Raw genomic sequence first — 21,826 nt, 5'->3', positions numbered from 1 at the left:
GTACTGCTCAGTTATCCATGGCCATTTATAGCCGTTAATTACGGGCCTATTTTGTGACCCCTGGGTTCAATGGGCCAATTCCTGACCCAAATGCTGACGAACAAAGGTGGAATGTGATGCCCCTTTTCCGTAGACAAGCTACTAAACGTTTCCCATCAATTTCATGGGAAAGTTCAAGCCGAGGAAAGTCCTAAAGGCTTCAGCTGATGGTGTCTCCGTATTGAAGCCATTAGTGCATCAGAGACGGTCAAGTGATGAAAAGCGCCGGAGAACCGAGAACCGGGAGAGTGTTTGGAGGCTCAAACTTCTCTAACATACATTTTAATGTCATTATATTATAATATGGAATAACCCAATGGTCGAGGAGGCGCTTCATGGTTGTGATTGTGGCTGATATTTTCCACGTTGTGATAGGAGGGGTGGTTTAGAAGGGGGGGGGGGCTGTCAATCATAGTGAAAGTGGCCGAGGTGGGCTGGCCCCTCTGACACTTTGTAACGTCGGAGGGGGATATTTAACTTGGGACTGAGCACCACTCGCTACAGACACACTCACACACAGTGTGCCTGAGCAAAGAGACGCTCCAGCGCCAAGTCTCCCCGAATCCTGAAGTAGGAGCGACTCAGCGGGAGCTTCTGTACCAGTGATCCAAGGAGAGGAGACGCGGCTTTGGAATTCACTGCTTGCATCGGCCGGGCGACAAGACTCCAGGTTATGGGCCGTCTGGTCATGCAGCGACATCGGGACCTGGAGCTTTTTTGAAAGGATTCATCGATGCCTCAGTGGAAGGAACTCTGAACTTAAAACTTCTGCTGTCTTCCTGCAGTTTGCATTTGATATGCACTGATTCTGCAGTTTGCTGCAACGCCGCTTTTGAGCGTTGTTGGTTTTTTTTTTTTTCTTTCTTACATGAGTTTGTGGGAATGTTATAAACTGAGACTTTCATATTAAGAGCTGCTCCTTGATTTGGCTCATCTTCTGGAAAGACATATGGCTCTTACACTATAAGCTGATACTGCATCCCACTGCGGCGATTTTTGTCAAAGTGTTTGGACATTTTCAGAGACGCGCACATATCGACTGTTGGAATATCCCAAGGGACTGACTGAAGAGACTGTTTCCTCAGTCTATGGATTGTGCGCCCTGGGATCTTGTCAAACCTGAGAGCTTCGGGCGACGTTGAGAGAAGCCACGTTTATAAAAGCTGTGCGTAAAAATAACATTGGCTGAAGCGGCTCTCATTGCGCGTGACATTGAAAAGTTGTGAAGTACTCTTTTGTGCGTCCGACTCTCACGGGACGTTCCGGATCTATTCTGTCTCTTTAGAAAACACTCCATTCCATGCAGCTCTCCCCTCGGACGCTGTCATCCAGTGTAGACAGTTCTTCGTGGCTTTGAGTCCCTGGGGTAACTATGACAACCGAAAGAAACCCAAAATGAATCCAAGGAGCGGAGTGAGGCCGGAGAGAGCGTGAATAGTGTTTCCCCGTTTTGTTTTAAGCTGCTTTTTTTTTTTTTTTTTTTAGTTTAGGTTAAACACTTTCCTGGAAGGCAGAGACACTGCTTTGCGCTGCGGGGTTGCATCAGCGGGTAAATTGAAGGAGCTCTTAAAAGCAAAGCACTCCGCTCCATGTTATTCAAACCCAACGTGGTCTATTAAAAGTATCGCTTTGCTGGTGACTGAACTTCTACTATTTATGAAGCCCCAAGCTGGTCATTGCAGAGAATACAGTAAGTGGAAAAAGAATTAAATAGAAATTACGCGAGAAGAGCCACTGCGTAAAACAAGAGGAATAATGGGCCTCTCTCAAGCGCTGCTCTTTTACGTGCTGCTGTGCGTTCACCTTGGAGTTTCCCAGCATTACCTTCGCCTCCGTCCATCACCCAGTGATCACCTCCCGGTGCCCGACCTCAAGGAGAATCCCGACCCGGAGTACGACCCCCGGGAGCAGGACTTGGCCGAGAGGACTCTGAGGAAAAAGCTCGGCAGCAACTTTGATCCTAACTTCATGTCTATCAGTTCACCCATGCTGGTGAACCTCTCCGCGTCAGACAACCAGGTGAAGCTGCAGGGCCCCATGCCTAACGAGATTAAAAAACTGGACCTGACAGAGACCCCCTATGGGAAGAGAGTAAAGGTGGGCAAGAAGGCCCGTAGGAAATTTCTGCAGTGGCTGTGGACCTATACGCACTGCCCGGTGGTGTACACCTGGAAGGATTTGGGTGTGAGGTTCTGGCCACGTTACATCAAGGAGGGAAACTGTTTCTCTGAGCGCTCCTGCTCTTTCCCCGAGGGGATGTCTTGCAAACCCGTCAAGTCAATCAACAAGATTTTCCTGCGGTGGTATTGTCAAGGGTTTCTAAGACAGAAATACTGTACGTGGATACAGGTGCAATACCCAATCATCTCAGAGTGCAAGTGTTCGTGCTGATTTAGTGGTGGTCGAGGGGGGAGTGGACTGGAAATACGGTTTCTATTGCACTGTTAACTCTCTACAGAGGTGGGCACCATAGCAAATCTATTTTTTTATATAGCATTTTAAGTGAAATACCAACATTGTACATATTTAAGAAAATGCAGCTATTTTTTCTAATTGAACCAGGACCATATTTTATTCTGCACCCTGAAACGTGTTTTGGGGGGATCACGAGCACTTCATAAGGAAGAGCTTTTTGATATTTTTATGAGACAATGAAGATGGAATGCATATGCTACACTTCTCCAAGAGGTGAACTTTTTTTTTTTCAACTGAACATTGATGCTGACTGTTATTTCACTGCAATGCTGCCTAGAGTTTTTGTATAATATTAATATCAATAATAATTAAATTGTAAAAAAAAAAAAAGTTGAGGTTAAAGATATATATAAAGGCGTGAACTCAGCTTTTTTTGGAATACATAGTATTGTAGAAATAAACAAATCTGTACGTTTTATTTATTATTTTAACGATTGTGAGTATAGAGCATAAAGAAAGAGAATAGCAGAGTATACCAGAAAAAATATGGCAGATGTCTACTTGAATATTTCGAAAAATAAAAAAAAAGAATAAAATAAATAAAAAAGTAAAACATACCAGTGTACATGTTATGTTTACACGTTTTAGCAATAAAGTCTATCTTTTCAACGTGTATTAGTGTCAAGCCATGTTGCTTATATATATATATATATATATATATATATATATATATATATATATATATATATATATATATATATATATATATATATATATATATATATATATAAAATTCAGTCTGTTCTGCTGATGACTTTGATGATCCACTTGTCTAGAGGTTCATCTGTGACTAAAGCATAACAAAAAAAAAATTGTTAAATTATTTTTGAAAACACGTGAAGTTGAAACAACTTTTATGAAAATGTGTTTTATGACTGACATGTGTTGCAGCGCAGACTTTCGGGCTCCGAAGTGGAGTGGATTTATTCACTGCACAGTAAGTCCAATCCTCGGTGACTCCGTGTGGACTGCCTGACGCTCCACGCCGTCAGAGTGATTTTAGAAAGGGCTGATTTACTACGCTGTGTAATGCGCAACACATACCTCAAGCGCCTCCGTAGAACTGGCATTCATTTGTCTCCACCAGTGAGAGAGAGAGAGGGAGAGGGAGTGGGGGGTTAGTGGGGATGGAGGGAGGGAGGGTGGTTACGCACATTCATGTGTCTTGTTTACGCACACGCTCCTGTCAGGACTCCTAGGTGTTAACATAATGGGTAAAATATGATTCCGACATTTCAAACATTGTCAAACGATGAAATAGAGCGCGTATCTGCGCGGACTGGGGGCGTCTGGAGTCTGCGCTTTTTTTTCTCTCTCTCTCTCTCTCTCTCTCTGGAAGCTCCACACAAAGTTCCACTGAGGTATTTGTATAGAGGTGGACTGGAGCAGACCGGCGCCTATTCAAGTCTGACCGCCCTGGAGAGACAAAAACACAAAGCCCATAAAACAATGGTCAACTGTTTTTGACGTTAGCAGACTATTAATTGGAGAGCTCGGGTATGCTGTCTGCAAATTAAACAGATATGGCCAATTAAACGCGCTGGAAACGCGCAGGGAAATTAAGTCCTGTGGACTCGAAGCGAGGAGTAGTTTTCAGCGAGTAAAGGGGAGGGGTGGGGGGGGGCTTTTATAGTGTTTATATTATTCCTTGAGTACGATCAACGACTTAAACAGAGCTATGACTAATTGTCTGAAAGCTTAAAGCAGCTTGTGTTGTAGTTCCACTGCGCGCATCTTGTGTTCGTTAAAGTGATTTGTGTTTTTGCGGCCAGAGTTGGATTTGACACTTGCCGCCCGGTTATTGTGACAGAACCGCTGAGGGGATTTAGTAAGCAGAGGAGAAGAACGGCTGCGTGCCAGGGAGGAGGAGGAGGAGGAGGAGGAGGAGGAGGAAGAGGAGAAGGAGCAGGAGGGGGTGCTTTCCTTACTGTCAGCTTCTTTCTTGATGATGTCTCGGGGTTTAAAGAAACTGCGTCTCTGACTCGACGGCGCCACTCAGCCGCCCCCTCTCGACTGCGCAGAATGAGGCACTTTGGAAAACAGTAACCCTTTCAGGCTCTGCCCGGAGAGTATTTTAGAAGCGTGTGAAAGGCAATACGCCGCCCTGGCTCCAACCAGTTAGGTGCGCACCTTTTAGAAACAGACCCCGAGAGGCATTCGGATCACTTGGTTTTCAAACCGGGGTCCGAGGACCTCCAGGTAGACCTTCCTCTTCCTCAAGGGGATCCCAGGTGAAAATGATGAAAAGTTGCCAAGTTGAATTTACTAGAATAACCCTAATTTAACAGTCAGTATTCATCAAAACACTGACATTGTCGTGGATTAAACAAAAAAATCTACATCCACACTCATATTTTCTATTCTAAATACTTGAGAAGTCACACCAAACTGTTTTCTGATCACATTTCTGGATATTTTTCCTCCACATCCCCACCCCACTTTCAAATCCATTGTACATCTACTAAATTAATCCCATCCTAGATATAGAAATCTTTTGCATACACAACTAATATAGAAACGTCTAATATGGTTGTATGTTAAATACAGGCTGTGTGGTTTTTCTTCTTACATTCGAGGGGGAAAAAATGCTAATTGTCAAATAAGGAACCATCAAACTACTGTCATCACATTCATGTTGACTCCATTACAGCTTTGCACCATTCATAAAGTCCGTACTTTCATTCACCAGCAATCACACAGTGTCATCATGGGCCTCTGAGTTATGGAAAACCAACCATGATAAATATTGTTTGTGATATCTGGAAGATTCATATACGTTTTATTAGCGATAAAGCTGATAAATCTGATGTTTGGAGGGAGATTACATAAATGCCAGAAGACAGTTAGGGTAGGGAGGATGGGGGAGGGGCTGCAGCGAAGATGAGGCTCTGTCTCCTGATGATGATGATGATGATGATGATGATGGACTGTGGTCAGATTGGGAATAATTAGGGTCAACCAGTGGGTGGGCGGCAAAAACTCTGCGGTGACTTTCACTCAAGCAAATATTTGAGAGATTCATCAGTACCTGTGGACACGTCGACGCTGAAGAATAATCATGCAAGATTGTGTACCACACACACACACACATACGAGCGCGCACACATGCACACACACACACACACACACACACACACACACACACACACACACACATACACACACACATTTCTCCGGCATGTGTGCGGTGGGCTGACAGACGGAGACGGAGACAAGGGTCTGTGGCTGTAAGTAAGACCCAAACCCCATAGTTTTAAAAGCCGGTGAGTCAGCAGTGCTGAGGTTATTGATGATGACAGGGTATTAGATGGGGCACTGAGGGGAGGGAGGGCACACACACACACACACGCACACACACACACACACATGCACACATACACACATGCACATACAGACACACACGCACAACACCACAGAATCACCACAGATGACACCCAGCGTTCAGTCAGTCCACCAACCCCAGCTTGAAGTGATTGGGTGTCAAGTATTTGTTCAAAAATAAGAAATAAAAGATGCATCCAAATCTTGTGTGTCTGCAGTGGGGCTTTTTAAGTAATCCTCTGCTTATTGGTCAGTCTAAACCACCGTGAGGCCCTGATTGGTTGACTCCAGTTCTGAGTTTTTATGTGTGCCAGTTCTTCTAAGAATTTACATCATATACCTCTTGACACACTTTCAGTGCTTCATGACTGATTCAGGATCAGCTAGCCACCCTGTTGTCGACCATTCATCACTGCGAGAGCTCACAAACCTGACCTGGAGTCAGCGGCAGCAGGAACAGAATTCATAACATGCCGTTACATCAACACCGCAGCCATCTTTGCTGGAAAAAAACAGGTGACTGTAGCGTAATAACAGGTGATTGTAATCATACTCCAGTCACCACCAACAAGCAGCACTTGTGACAGTTAAGCAGACTGGAAATTCATGCAATGCCCCAAAGAGTCATGAGTGCATTCATCACTCACAGGCCTGTATTACTTTAATGTTAGTTACTCAACACTGGCTGGGAGTTTAAGGGATTATTTGTCACATGTGCAAAAGTCTATCTGGTAAGAGTGTGAAGAGCTGCAAGCAAGAGCTCTCCAGCTCAAAGAGAAGCTTTGCCAACTTTCAACCTGCTCTGTTTTGCTGTATCTTAACCAGCTGGTCACCACACAACAAGCGGAGCCAGAGTGTTTATTGGGTCAGTTCAGCCCGGTGCATTCTGGTTGCTGTTGGGGGTTTTGTTTTGTTTTTATACCTGGGAGGAAAAAGGGGATAGTGCATCCTTTTCCATTTCTTCCTCTAAGTCTTCTGCTCCTCTGCAGCACAGAAGCCCTGTTCTATGTGAAGATCATATTTCCAGCAGTGAAATAGTAATATGAACTAGTCAGAGGGAAAAGGTTGACAAGGACTTCAATTTAAGAGCATGCACGTGGCTTTTTCTTTTTTTTTTGCATGTGTGGTCAAAATCCACTTGCAATCAGTTCGTGTAATTAATATAATTGGAATTAATGTCTTAATGCAAGTGATCTGTATGCAGTTTGTTGAGCGCATGCATGTCAGTGTAGCTCCATTAAACACATGAAAGTCCTGCAGGAAGAACCCGGTCGCCTCAGACGCTCTCATGCTGCAGCCCTTCATAAGATGCATAGTGACACAGTCGCATTTCTGTAGTCATGCTTGCTGATTACTCAGTTTAACTCTTGTTAGATGTAACAGATATTAAGCCCTAAGTAAGGCCTAAAAATAGAGCTGTGGGTGGCAGCACTTGCAGGGCTGGGAATAGTGCATATTCTGAGCTCTGTTTCCATGGTTACTTGTGCTTTCTCCCGTTGCCAACGCAGGTCTCAAATTCAGAAAATAGTCCCTTTGCATCAATCGCTGCCACTTCCAACGCCTTTAAGAATGGCCTAATTTTACTTTTATTCCTGCCCGCCCCCCCCCCCAATCAGGAAATGTCCATTAAAGTCTCCAGAGCATGCCCAGCTCATGCCAGTGTCACAGACTGTGAATTGTGAAAGTGTTACGCCAGGGGCTATAACTACGGACACAAATACTCCATTAACCACTACTGACACGACCGTCGTAACCTCATCAATCTAAAATGAGAAACCAGGTTTTCTCTCAGATGGGACACAGGATTGAGCTTGTTTTAAAGCAACAAGTAGGTAAACTATCCTCACGTTGTTTACTTGACTACTCAACTTGATCATGATTGCTCCACCTCCATTAAATATACAGACACTTGAGTTTCCCTGCTAATAAAACCTATATTTTCCATATCCATCTCCTCCCAGCTCACTGATTGCTGTCGTACTCTCCCCTACACAAACACACACACACACTCACACACACACACACATACACACACACATATATATACATGCACAGTCACATATACACCTCCCCCTCACAGCCTGTCCGGCGGCTGTCTCCCAGTACCCCTCTGTGCGCCTAGATGGCATGCTGAGAATGTTTACTTTCGCCACAGTGTGTATTTACAGAGCCTAATAGTTTTTTAGGCCGCAATGGCGCCTCGCTTCGTAACATGTGTACAACCCACCTACTCCCCATTGCTTCCCTCACACATACACAAACACACACAGGAGACATACATCGCCCCCACCAGACAACAAATCAAACCTGTGGCATTTTGGGGGTTTGTTGGGTAGTGTGAGTTCTGACGCAGCCAGGTGTCCTTCAGCTCCAGAATGTGATGCTACCTCTCCTGTGATAGGAGAGAACGTCGGACATCAGTCTGAATGAAAGCACAAAGGGCTTCCAATGACGTGCGGCTGCTAAATAGGTCTACGAATGTGTTTTTTGAAAAAGATGGAGATTTAAACAGCACGTAGGTGATGCAGCAGAGTGGGATTTCATTTGATTTCTTGGTCACGTTTAAAACGGAATCCTGCGCTGACCTGCTTTAGTTTTTGCTCCCTGTATCATACGCTGTGCTATAACATTAGCACGCCCTGATTAAAAGCTGCAAAGTTCTCAATAGTGATAACATTGGTCACGTTTACGTATCATTTTGAGCCGTGTTGCCTCCTAACAGCTTCAACAGTTCAAAAAAAAAGAGGCAGAATCCAGTCATGAAAATGTGAAAATAATCATCTGCTGAGCAATAAGCCTTGATGAACAATAAATGAAATAGCTTTTTTTAATTATATCTTTGTGGCTTTTTATCCTCTTTCCCTGATAAAGGTGTGTCTTGGATAGATCTCGCTGAGAAACGTTCTGTTAATTGGGGACCTGAAAATGAAAATGAACTAAACATCAGAACATCACGTTAACGTCACCCTGTATGCCCACAGCCTCAGAGTGAAAAAAACAAAAACCTCAAAAATCTACTTTTCCATATGTTCAGACTATCTGTCTGTCGTTATGGTGACGTACAGTGTTTTCACTAATATGTCATTCAGTGAAGGACGGAACAGACATTATGAGTAGAGTCTGAAACACTCTAACCTTCTTTCTCCTCTAAGACAAAGATGACGAGAGAAGCAAACAGGTGAAAATAACTGGCTGTGTTTCCCCCACTGGGCTGCCATGCACGGCTTCAGAGGCAGAACCTGACGTCCTGACGCCTGCCTGTCTGTCGTATTCAGCCGAGGTGGTCTATTCAGAGTGAGGGACCAGGGGACACAGCCGCCCAGGGGGTGTGGATGTGGGTGCGTGTTTGTGTATGTGTGTGTGTGTTGGTGTGTAAGGGGGAGGGAGAAGTCCCTGGGAGCAGCAGAGAATGCCTGGTGATGGGTAACCAAAAACAGAGCACCAGGGGACAATGGGACCCAGGACATTCCTGACATAACCCCAACACACCGGGGAGGAAGTGGAAGGGGGGATTTATTGGTGTCAATGGCCCCTCGCCCCGAGAGGAGGAACGGGTGCCTCTTTTGTCCCCTCTGGCGTCGGAGATGGACTGAATCGAGACACCTTGCACTGAGAGAACGCCTCTAAACACACATAATCACTCCTTTGAAAGAAGAACCACCAATTAGGGAATGGACATGTAGATGTTTAGACTCAAAGGGGCAAGTTTCTGTGTGCGTGTGTGTGTGTGTGTGTGTGTGTGTGTGTGTGTGTGTGTGTGTGGGTGTGTGTGTTATATGTCTGCCTGCATGCACTTGTCATTAGGATCTGAATGTAAAGGGAGAGCCAAATGGGATGCTTTTCAGCTCAGATTGCACCGGGGTTGACCTCATGGGAACACTGCTATGAACCCGTTACAAACAGAGGGCATTTAGTCTCATTTAGGAACGGTTCGTGTTACACAGAAAGAGACCACAACCAGCAAAACAATGTAATACCCTCGTAATTGGTGGGACAATTTTAAGGTAAAGATAAAAAACTTCCCATGGCGTTCATTGTGTGTGTGTGTGTGTGTGTGTGTGTGTGTTTGTGTGTGTGTGTGTGTGTGTCACACATTCCCATTGATTTGAATGGAATTCTATGAATTGATAACAACATTAATAACACCGTCTAAACATTTAGAGGTTCAATGTGATGTTTTACAGATATTTTATGATTTTATGTATAGAAAAATCCCCATAACTAAGGGAAGACCGGTTTTGAATTGCATGATAATTAGTGACCCACACTGTGCCTCCATGTTGATGGTAAATAACCAATTTGTGAACAGAATAACCAAGAACACTTTTTCTTTCTTGATATTTGAGATTAAATTTGACAACACAATGATTTAAGACAAGTTGATTTGGAAATTATTAACATGTAGTTGCCACCTACTGAAACTGGTTTCAACGATCAGTATGAAATCTGCCCCTGACATATTTCTCATGAACCACCACTAACTTCTCATGCTTAATATTCAAACAAATACAGACTCACACTTGGAAAATAAAAAAAAAATCTCCTGAGAAGTCTACTGAAAACTGTCCCTATTCGACTATTGTATGCTTTTGGAGGCGTATATTGATGAAAGATGACATAAATCACAACATTATGATTCGTGGGATCAGGTTTTCCATAGTCTCCTGGTGTCAATTGTAACCATACTGAGGGTTAAAATATGGCCTCTCAATCACTGGCCACACGTTGACCTGCTGGAAAATCATGTTTGACTGAAACAACACTGCCACCTAGTGGTGAACTGATGCCTGTAACGTTTGCTGACTGGCTGGTCAGAAGGTGACCTTCTAATGATTAAACAGGGCTATTTTACACATGAATGGACCATCAGGAATCACTTGAGTGGTATTTCACCCATGTTCCATTTCAATTAATCCCACATCAGTTTACTTTTACTGTTAAAGTTGGATGGCATTTGGTATCTGTATGCAAATAAACTGTAATCTGTCAAATCTGGATTAAAGCCATTCTTTCACCACAAACAGCAGATAGAGGTTCTTTTGATAAACTGATATTTATATCAGCTTCTGCGCAGGTCATTTGTCAGGATTCATCCTCTGTGTTCCGTGAATGGCGTTAATAATGACAGAATAGGACAAACGTCTACAGTAGATCAGCACCCCACTTACTTTTGTGTGTTCACTCTTTCCATGAGCTACAAGTGCAGCGACTGACTGATCGCCCACCAATCAAAACTGGTAATAATTACCTTCTTTGAAGTTGATGGACTTAGGCAAGAGGCAAATACCGAACCATTTAAAGGCTTCTTCTAATCGATTGCACATTTCATTTGGTCTTTATTTGAGTGTGCTTGAATTGAACCTCCACCATCATCCACTTCCAACTCACTGGATTATAAGTAATTCATCGAGCGGCTCTGTCCTTGGGTGGCATTGTTGTGGTTGTGCAATTTATTGCTAATCGACAAGACAGTGCCAGATTCTGACGCTCATGAATATCAAGGCCGAATGAGAACCAGAACGTGAGCTTTCATGAGAGTGGTTCGGCTCTCTTGCTCCCTCTGCATCTTCAGAACACACATTGAGTTCAAATGGGAACTCCCAAGCTCTTCCAGCTGGCAACACTTTGGGATAATGATGCTGGATTCCACACAAATGAAGGGTCTAAATACCACCGCAGAGGTACCTGAACCCCCTTGTCAATGCACAGACGTGCATACATGTATATAAAAACACACGCATACGTCCAATTCGTCGTTTTTGGGGGTTTTTTCCTCCGGAGGTTAATCACATGTGCTGCACCCTAAATGGAAAGGCCAATTTCCCACCATCATCCTGAGACGGACGCTGCAGTCGAATGTAAGCAACTAACCCAAAAATAATCCCACAGCAAGTCAGCGGTATGCCTCTACACCCACGGCCAACACACGTGTACACCGAGGTCTGCACACCGAGGCCAGCACACATCAGTCCGGGTCTCCACCAGTGCAGATTGGGTTACAGTAGATTCCATGCTGCGGTCTCAAGGTGTCCCCATTTTAAAACTCGGTGCCGTTGAGTCATCAGCGCGAGCCGGGAGAGACCACCTTCAGCGGCGTGATGTCGGGATGATGGATGGGACAATAATACTGGCAAAAGACCTATTGATAGCTCTCCTTCCTTTATGTTGATGTGTTGACACCGCTCACCCCACGCAATGTCTGCATGACAGAGTCACACACACACACACACACACACACACACACACACACACACACACACACACAGAGAGAGAGAGAGAGAGAAAGACAGAGAGAGACCAATCCTCCACACACACATTTATTGCAGTGACGTGCATAAAACCCATTAATATTTCTTCTTCTTAAGGCCCGTTCTCTCTGACGTGGAGCGGCAGCTGATCCCTGACAGAATGAGTGTGTGATCAGACACAACGAAGCCAACATGCCGTACCGCATGCTGCCAGAGGAGGAAGTTGTTTATTTTTAAATGGAACCTCAGTGCTTCTCAGTTTCTCTTTTCGGACTTCCTGTCTGTATCGTCCCTAACCCCCCAGCCCCACCCCTAGCACCTTTCCTCACTGGTATGTGTGTGTGTGTGTGTGTTTGTGTGTGTGCGTGTGCGTGTGCGCGTGTGCGTGTGCGTGTGTTGTTTTACTCTACGTTTCTACTTGAGTCATGTGTGATATATTTCTGTCAGAAATGAAGGTTATAAGTGAAAACAATACAAATCCCATGATTCTTTGCTGCAGCATGGCTGCACTTCCTTTGTGTTTTCAGGATTTTGAACGAACAAATATCACATGCTTTGACTTCAAGTAGTAAACTTGAAATAAAACTTCTCTAGACATTAATAAAACAACCCTTTTAAGAGAGATTCTTGATTATTTAGTATTTAATACCTTTACTTATGTTTGCTTCTTTTCTTATTAGTGGCTTAGAACTGGTTCCTTTATAATTAATAAATATAGTATTACTATTTTAAAATGTTTTTGAAGTGTGTCTATTTATATTCAATCAAGTTGGAAAACGATATTTCTCTTTTTTAAAGGGCTTCATATTAAACTGTTATGGGTTTCTGTTGTAATAACACAAATCAAACGACACAGGTTATCCAGACACAGAGAATAGATGTTGGGCATCTTTGCTGCAACTGAAAGCTTTCAAGCATCTGCTCTAAACTAAATTGTCCTGCGAGTGATAACGTTTCTTGGAGGTAGAGATGATGGCATGTTTAAAGCCGGCTGCTTGTTTCCATATGGAGGAGCTAATGGCTTCCTCACATCACAGTGAGGTGTACGAAGTAACGCAGTGACTGAACAGCGGGACGGAGACGTTAGCCACATGCCAACGCTTTGTGTGGAGCTGCTCTGCTGAGGGTTTGAAGATTTCACACAGGGTGAAGAGGTCAACCCTCGCTGGAGCATTTTTTACACTATCAGATGTTAAAGCGTGAAACAATTGTATCACAGCGGGTCCATTATTTAAAATATACTGCACTCAGGCAAAACATACATATAAACCACGGCCAAGACTGGTGGGGAAAACATTTAAAAAGTGAAGCAGATTGCTTTCATTAGATCAGCTTTCTGGTCATAAAACATGGTTTTAATGCTCAGATGGACTGAACCCTTTAAAAAGTATAAACGTCTGAAATCTGTTTGTTTGTTGTTTTTGCTAAGATACCACATCTGTTTGCTAAAACTTCATCAGGCATGCTGTAAAAAATCACTAATCGCTAATTCCATAATTATCACTGTAAATATTGCTAATATGAAAAAACAATTTCACATTACCCATCTTGCCATCAAAAGTCATACAATTTCGCTTCAGTCACCATGTTGCCACTGCCAAAGCTGTTCAGTTACCAAAACCCCCCCGAGACAATGATGAAGTGAGGATTTCAAAAAGACTCTGCTGGAGAATCGAACAATGACAAAAAATGTTTTTTCTGTGCAGACAGATATTAAAGCATTTTTTACAAACTCAAATGAATATGTATAAGAAAGAATATGTTGTATTTGTTTTAATATGTTACGTTCCTGCAGAAGTACATCCAAACCTGTCTAACCCTGACACCAACCCACTGTCATGAACTCTATGTCTACATTTACATTTGTTAACTCCAGAGATCTGGATGAAGCCATTCAGTGCTGGAAATCCTCCACCTGTTCTCTGCAAAATCAAAACCATCTTTCATTGCCTGAGAAATGATCTGGAAAATATTATTTATTGCTCAATTCTGAATGCTATTTGCATTTTTTTTCTCTCAAACATGCTGTAATTTAAACTCTGCTGCATAAATAATGAATCACCTCGAAACACTGCTAGCGGTCTATGAGACATTTAAAATCTTGGATCTGTAATAGATCTCAGACATGCTCTTTGATTATAAACTGTTCAGGCCCCTAAGGTTGGCAGGTGGAGGTCTTTAAGCTGTACCTAGAATTAAATCTAAGAGCTGCATAACTGCTGACATGAGTTTCAGCTGTGTCATATGAAAAAAATCTCAAAATATTCCCTTGATTATTCATCATATACTCATATTTATGTGATTTATGCTATGTGTTCTCATTTTATTCTTGTTTTTACATGTTTTTATTCAGTACAAAGCACATTAAGCGTACTTGAAATATGCTTTATAAATAAACTTGTTATTGCCATCACTGAATGAAACACATTGGGGAAAAGAAGTTGACTGATTATTGACTGACAATTACTCAGATCTGGTTACTACATACAAAGCCTGTGGCGTACCCATCCATGTACATTAATTCATGACTATCATATATCCTAATAGGTCTATTAGTTTTACATTGGAGCTTCAGCCACGGTTATCCTTTTCGTTCATCTTTTAATCACAAGGCCGGAGATCATTCACGTCAAAGACTCTGACACAACCAATGACATCAATGATGGCTGCATTCCATTCATGTTATTAGTCAGAATAGAACTTGGGAGCATCATTAATATAAAACTAAGTGTGCTCTTTTTTTGACCTTACAATTTTAAACATGAACACTGATGGAAGTCTCCACCGTTTAACATAGTTGTGAGAATCTGTCGGTGCTTTACTGCCCTCTGGCCACACGAGGGCGCTCAATCGTCACTGATAACCAGGTGAGGGTTTCCGCTGGACAAGTAGAGCGCTTTTCCTTGCGCCCAGCAGCAGGGGCGCTCAAACGCAAGGCTGCCAAAAAATGAGGCTGGGAGACAGACAGAGGCTGACGTTTTCTCCAGGGTGTCCGCCACAGGGAACCCAGCGCTGAGAGCCCAGGGCTTTAAACAGACTGACCGCTGAGCCTTGTAGTGAGGACACAATCAGAAGCCTGATCCAAGTGCAACAGGACCGAGAAGGGCCCCGCTTGAATTCCATCTGACAGCAAGTGAGTTGGACGCCTGTTGTTGGTATTACTTTCTTTCATGATGTCTTTAACGCAGACCAATCTCTCCCAGTTGTAATTGGATGGATAATCTACCTAGATTAGTCCCCGACTGAGGGGGCTCCATTAATTCAGACAAATACGTCAAAATGTGCCTGTAAAGAGAAACTGGGCGAACCTGGAAGTCTGTTGGAGTGTAAATTTACTGCTTGTCTATGTAAGACACAGATATCTTTAGCATAAAAACTTATAAAGTTTAGATTGATTGTTTTGGAGCTTCTATCTGGTGCCTTATTTTCCCGAAATACCCCACTTCAAACCCGATTATTCTTATTATTTCCTCTTTATATATTAGGAAAGTAGTTAAAGCAGTTTTGCAGCATTTTTCCCACACTAAAATAGAATTTCAGGGTGTTCAGAGTAAAGAAGCGCACTGAACAAACAGAGTAGATTATTAAATACTCATTACAAAAACAATTTAGGCCCAGGTTAAGATAATAAAAAACGTTATTTTTGGTTTTGGCTCAGGCGAGAAAATCATTAAGAAGCGGAGGCGAATTTCAAATGAAGAATTGAGCTTAGACAAACAAAGGAATAAAGTATTAGGACAGGAGGTCAGAGGAGCAAAGGGAGTAATAACAATAAATACACGCAACAAGTTTTCTGGGAGGAAATGTGTCACATTTTAAAGAGCAAACCTCCTGTAATTCTTTATATTCTGAACCACAACGCTTCATTTATCTTAGCGCGACTTCAACGGATTTGATTTAACCTATTTCTGCTGAAGCTGGCACCGGGTTCCCCCTGGGTATTTAAACCCATTAACCGCCTGCTTCTTATTAATTTTTTTTCTTCTGCCCCATCATTGACATTCTTAATTAGTTTCGGTTACAGATGCGTTCTGCGTTAGGAGGCGCACGGGCATCTACTGGAGGAGGATTGGGTTTAATGCGTTTATTATTCTAAATTATCTACGGCTTTGGATCCACATTAAAGCGGTCTTTGTTTGAGATGAAGCACTGGAAGAAACGCACAGCTCGATCCCGGGCCAGGCCGCGCCGGACCGGACCGGGCTGCTCCCCACAGAGGATGGTACAGTAAATACAGGAGGAATGTCGATCATCTTATAGCGGAGCTGGGAAATGCTCGGGATTTGATCGGCTGAGATGCTCGAATATTGACCCACTCGTGGGGAGGCTGCACCTGCAATAACACGAAGGGCAACACGCCGGGTGTCGTTAAGGGGAAGCAGAACGCGGATTTCACCCTCGTTTTCCTCGTGGTTCTATTTTGAGTTTTTCCAGCCAAATGTAACATGAACGAAAAACAGTAAAGGTGAAGCAGAAGGAACTCTTTATGTCACATGACTCGTTTGATTTTAAGAATAATGTAATTAATTCATCGCCACTGGCTAAAGTTGAAACCGTTGCTGTAATTGACTGCGAACTGGAGACCTCTCCGGTGCGCTTTTACGCACACTCTCCCCTCCTAGGCCCCGAGTTATTGCTGGCACTCATCATGTCGAACACGTTCGGCGTTCCTTAACCTACACGCGTGGAGAGGGACGTAAAAACCACATGAATGCAGATGAGTTAATGTGCTGCTGTTATGGCCGACAGCAGACACAAAAAACATATATGTATCAAAATAAGGCTCTACAAACACACACACTGATCTTTTTACTTTATTCATGCTGACTCCAGTTGGGTGCGCAACGTCCAGTGTGTGTTGGATTATTTTTAGAATTCATGAATTGTGACGTCCTACATCTGCCACTTGTTTCTGCGGGTCCCGAAGCCCCGAAAAGTCCGCTGCGTTCCAACAGGCTCTGGGTTGTGTTCTCTTTACGATCACCACATGTCTGCCGCTGAGCGCAGCCAGCAGCTCGGAGCTGGCTGCGCAGAGAGAGTTCCAGTTCGCAAAGCGGCGGAGGTATTTATTGTTAAAGTCAAACCTGTTGTGTTTTTCTTAAATTAAGTGGTAATTCGGTGAATTTGTTTATTTTAGTTTGTTTGTTATTTTGGCAACAGAGCTAAATTACACGCCTCACCAAGTAAAATGAAACTTAAGTTAACAAAACATTTCAATATTTCTCTCTCTCTCTCTCTCTCTCTCTCTCTCTCTCTCTCTCTCTCTCTCTCTCTCTCTCTCTCTCTCTCTCTTTCTCTCTCTTTCTCTCTCTCACTGGTAAATCTGGGTTTGATTGTAATGGGGAGTAACCCACGCCGGGCTCGCTTTTACAACCAATTGCAGTACTGGACAGTTTTCATTTGGTGTGAGCTCTGGTAGCGGATGGGTGCTGCAGCTCACCTCCTCTCGGTGTCCCGTCTCTTCTGACTATGTTGCGCGTTTTCTTTTGTCCTTTCACAGTTTAATAAGGCCAGTGTGTGACACAGGAGACGCGCAATTTTGGAGAGGACAAATTCGGACCCGCAAAGTATCTAAAGGTTAACTGACATCAGGGGACGTCCTTTCTAATTTTGCAGACAACACGCACCGTTTGACACTGTGGTAAGTGTACAACTTGTTTATTACACCTGGCGTGTTTTGATGAGAGTACATTTTATTTTTACGCACCATTTCATGTTATTCTTTCGGAAATTCAATGAGTGGCCCTTTCGTGCTGCTCATTATCTCTCATCTGCTTTAAAGGAATACGGTGACTGTCATTACTTTATTATAGGCAGGCTGTAGAGGTGTCTGGGTCGCTAAATCAGCGGGGTGCGCTGGATATGAGCGGCGGTCACCGCAGACAGGTGTCAGCCTCTTCGGTTTACAACTGTCGATGCGTAAAAAACGAGAAAAACAGGCCCGCACCGAGGATTTAATGCGACGTACAAGAGGTTGGCTGTGCGCACTGACATTTAATAGCGACTTGGACTCAGGGCCAAGCGCGGATGCCAAAGCAAGCAGCGCGCTTCTCGGTTCCCGTCTTCCTCTGCGCTGCCCCTCGCCAAGTCTCCCAATGCGTTTGTCACTTTCGATATTTTCCCTTATAGTTGTGACGTCCCCACGTGCATATCGAGACGCATCTGCTAAAAACTGATGACTATTCCAAACTCAGATTTTAAGAGAAATGTAGAGGCAAAAATTCACCATGAAACTCTTTAAACTGTGACTAATTCAGTCTGATTCAGTCAATGAAAATCAGCTTTGTTTGAAATGAAGTTAAATGGAATTAAATCCCATTTTGTGGGCGAGGTGTGACAGGAAATAAAACTCCACCCTTTATAAGCTCATCTGCTCCCCTGACAGACAGATACAAGTCTGGAAGGCAGAAGGCAATTACACTTAAAGTATGATCCTGTTACATCCTGATTGTGTCAGACACTTGACCTACTTCTCACTCAAAGCAAATGACTGGAATGAGTCCCCATGATGGCCTCTGAGTGTTCACCTTTAAGGTCAGAGAGAACCTGGATGTGTGGACCGGTGGAAATGTTTGAATTTGAAGTGTCTGGTGATGCAAGGAGCTGCTCATCTGAAGTGTTGCCATCGCTTCACTCATTGTTGTCAATTAATCATCATCATTTAATGGTTTCACTCCAGGCTTTCATCAATAGCAACGTAAGGGAGGTCGAGCTGGGAGCTGGGAGCCACATGATGTGGAGGCTAATCCAAAGCAACATAGTGCAGATTTTGTTCACACACTCATGAGACTGTGTGTGTGTGTGTGTGTGTGTGTGTGTGTGTGTGTGTGTGTGCGTGCGTGCGTGCGTGTGAGAGAGAGCACTTGTATATGGCATTTATGGTATTATTTAACACCAGATAAAAGTGAAGAGTTGCAATGGATAAAGCTGCAGTAAAATAAGAGGATTCCTCAGAACTCTTGGTGTCATCTACCTGAACAAGAGCTGCCAACATGTTTAAAACAGTTAATGTCTATTATCTGAACTATTTGATGGGGTAAAGCTAGAAATCATTCTCTTTCCTTCTGTGCCTGTCAGTTTTTTGCTGGTTTATTCCACCCATCCTCTTCCATATTTTCAAGCAGTGTTTCATCATGTCAAACAAAGAGCCCTTACCTGGATGAAACATTTGCTCTGATCATAAATGACTGTCAGTAAACGCTTGTAGCTTTAAGAACATAATGATGCAACAACGAATTACAATCACTGGATGGAGCTACCATCAGGCTCTGGTGCACAAATTGGCTCCTGTGGATGGAGGTACTGTGCATGTGCGTGTGTGTGTGTGTGTGTGTGTGTGTGTGTGTGTGTGTGTGTGTGTGTGTGTGTGTGTGTGTGTGTGACATCTTCCATGTCATTCATCCTGAAATGCAGTCGTGTGACACCCAGGACATCTCTCATGAGTGGCAAAGATTCACACGCTTCACTTCATCCTGCCAATCCCTGCACCCTGCTAGGCCTGCATGTGTTAGTCACACATTTCCTCCAGATGCTGAGGTGTGTGTGTGTGTGTGTGTGTGTGTGTGTGTGTGTGTGTGTGTGTGTGTGCGCGTGTGCGTGTGCACCTGCTTTGAGTCTGTCAGCATCTCATTTGAATAAACACAGTAGATGTCCTCTTGATGATAGCAGATATTTATCAGACATAATGGGCTGATTTTATTCTTTAATTAATGGTATTACTTTAATTTAAATTCTAATCTATTATTCATGGAGAAAATGTGTGTCTGGCCCTTCTAGTGTTGTGACATGTGTGTGTTTGGTACAATTAAACTGCTAACCATCAATGAAAAGTGTCATCCAATAAGAATGACATCAGTTGTTTTAGCACGTGCCTGAAAATGCTACATGTTTTCCCTCAACTGTAGTTAGCGGGTAAACAAAGGAGAAACAGAGCTGATGTTGTTGCAGTAAAGCACGTCAATGTGGGGAGTGGGTCTGCGTGGATTGACGAAACACTGGAGACCACTGTTTCCTGTTTCAAACCAACAGTCGGTGTTTTTTAAGCATCATCACAGTCACTCCAGGAGTCAAACCACAATATTTCCTTAACCTTATAAAGCACTTATTTTAACCCAAGCTAGGAATACTGCTAGAAAAATATTTTTAGTGTTGATTAATCTACGGATTAAGTTCTCAACTTTGTCATCATATGAGCTGTAAAATGTCAGGGAAGATGTGAAAAAACTCTCATCACGTTTCCCAGTCTTCAGTCTCCTGATTTGTCCAAACACTCCTGATTTCACAGAATCTTCTTTTACTAACAGAAATGTCAAAAAGAAAAGCTGCGTATGCTAATGACATGTCTGTTATATTTACTCAAGAACTGATGAAAATTCAAAGTCAGTTATTAAAGTCAGTAGTAAATGTTCTTTTTATCGACAAATCAGGTTAAACAGTAAACGTGGCAGCTCTAATCAAAGCCACAATTTTTCCCAAAACTTCACGTCATTTCTCGAACAAAGCCCCTAAAACGGCCCCCCTGGGAACTTTTTTTAAAAATTATCTCACAATGCATTACATTTTGAGTTCCCTCTGATCCACCCAAAAAAGGCTAAAGTGCACTATAATAATAATAATGGGTTTATTCTGGTCACAAGCATGTCAATAAACCACAAATTTGTCGTTGTTTTATCATCAGTCAAGCAGTAATACAGACAATTAGGTTCTGTCCTCTTTTCACTGGGAGACCTCTGACCTTTAGCAAAGGGCACTCGGTGGGTTCTCACGTTGCTGCTGAGGAAGAATGAGCGGAGGTAAAGACAGCGAGGGGAACGAGGGATGAGGGCAAAGGGAGTTGCCTGATGAGTCACAACGTCTGGCTTCCTGTACGGTGTGTCTTCCTGTGTGAGTGTGGGCACATGTTTGTGATCTGAACTACTGCACTGTATGTGTTTGTCTGTCAACAACGTGTGTGTTTAAGTGTGATGTACGCAACCGTTTGACTATTCCAAGCACTTAATAAAATGACTTGTGGTTTTTTTCCCCCTCGTGAGTTCAAAGTGGGTCCTTGCTTTCGGCTGTGGGGTAGAGGTTGCTCTTGTGCAATGGAAAAAAAGAGGCTGTTTTCCTGTTAGGGGTTTTTTTTGGGAAAACCGCGGCTCTGCCTACCGCAGCCATCCTTCAAAGAGGTTAGAAGGAGCGCTTACCTCTCCTTTCCTTAAAGCCTTCCATCCCTCAAAACGAAATACTTCCTGTCGTACCCAGGAACACCTCACCTGCCCCCCCTCTCCCCGAGTACCGCCGTCCAACCACACTGCTGTTGAGCTGTGGGCAGGGTTACCCTCGCGTTCAAGGGGAAATGTTCAATCAAGCAGCCCTCAGTCCACCCACACACACTCAGAACAGGACGGTGGGAACTTCACCCTCTCTCCACATTCTTGGATGTCTTTAAGGCTTCTGTCATGCAGCTGCCTGGACTTCATTCAGTGACAAACCTTGAGAATGCGCTGCTCTGCCATCTTAAGACGGAAGATGTTATCTCCCTCTCTTGCGCATCTTGAGAACACATGTACAGGAAATATTTCTTGTATCTGAAAGTGGATTACTGTTTGACATAGGAGGCTATAAATTTTCTGAACTCCCCACTCCCAAGTCTGAAAGCTCTATAAGTTAAAAATCCAACTTGGAGTGCAAAGCTTTGCAAATTTTTTCTGGAATCCTGTACATTTTTCTGTTAAATCTCAGACAGAACATGCTCTTAAATA

The 21,826-nt window shown here is 43.3% G+C and overlaps 2 protein-coding genes across 3 annotated transcripts in view; both read left to right on the top strand.

Moving 5' to 3' along the window:
- The first annotated feature begins 558 nt into the window (after positions 1-558).
- nog2 (noggin 2) lies at positions 559-3,107 on the top strand. The gene has a single exon (XM_068305625.1). It carries the CDS (start codon positions 1,795-1,797, stop codon positions 2,428-2,430), a length of 636 nt encoding a protein of 211 aa, XP_068161726.1. The 5' UTR covers positions 559-1,794; the 3' UTR covers positions 2,431-3,107.
- An 11,994-nt stretch (positions 3,108-15,101) lies between these two features.
- ntn2 (netrin 2) overlaps positions 15,102-21,826 on the top strand; it is a 41,430-nt gene continuing 34,705 nt past the window's right edge. Inside the window, exons 1-2 of one of the 2 annotated variants that reach the window (XM_068306062.1) lie at positions 15,102-15,216; positions 17,584-17,724. The gene's annotated coding sequence lies outside the window, so the exon portion shown is untranslated. Of the gene's footprint in view, positions 15,217-17,498; positions 17,725-21,826 lie in introns of those variants that run through there. The other variant, XM_068306061.1, reaches the window with a different exon arrangement.

Source organism: Antennarius striatus, chromosome 21, assembly GCF_040054535.1.
Source record: "Antennarius striatus isolate MH-2024 chromosome 21, ASM4005453v1, whole genome shotgun sequence".
Classification (NCBI taxonomy): Eukaryota; Metazoa; Chordata; class Actinopteri; order Lophiiformes; family Antennariidae; genus Antennarius; species Antennarius striatus.
The sequence above is the reverse complement of the archived record's forward strand: the minus strand, read 5'-3'. Positions and strand labels throughout refer to the sequence as shown.

Bases quoted from the DNA above. Each gene is read 5' to 3' on its own strand.
- nog2 (XM_068305625.1), top strand. From the start codon at position 1,795: ATGGGCCTCTCTCAAGCGCTGCTCTTTTACGTGCTGCTGTGCGTTCAC.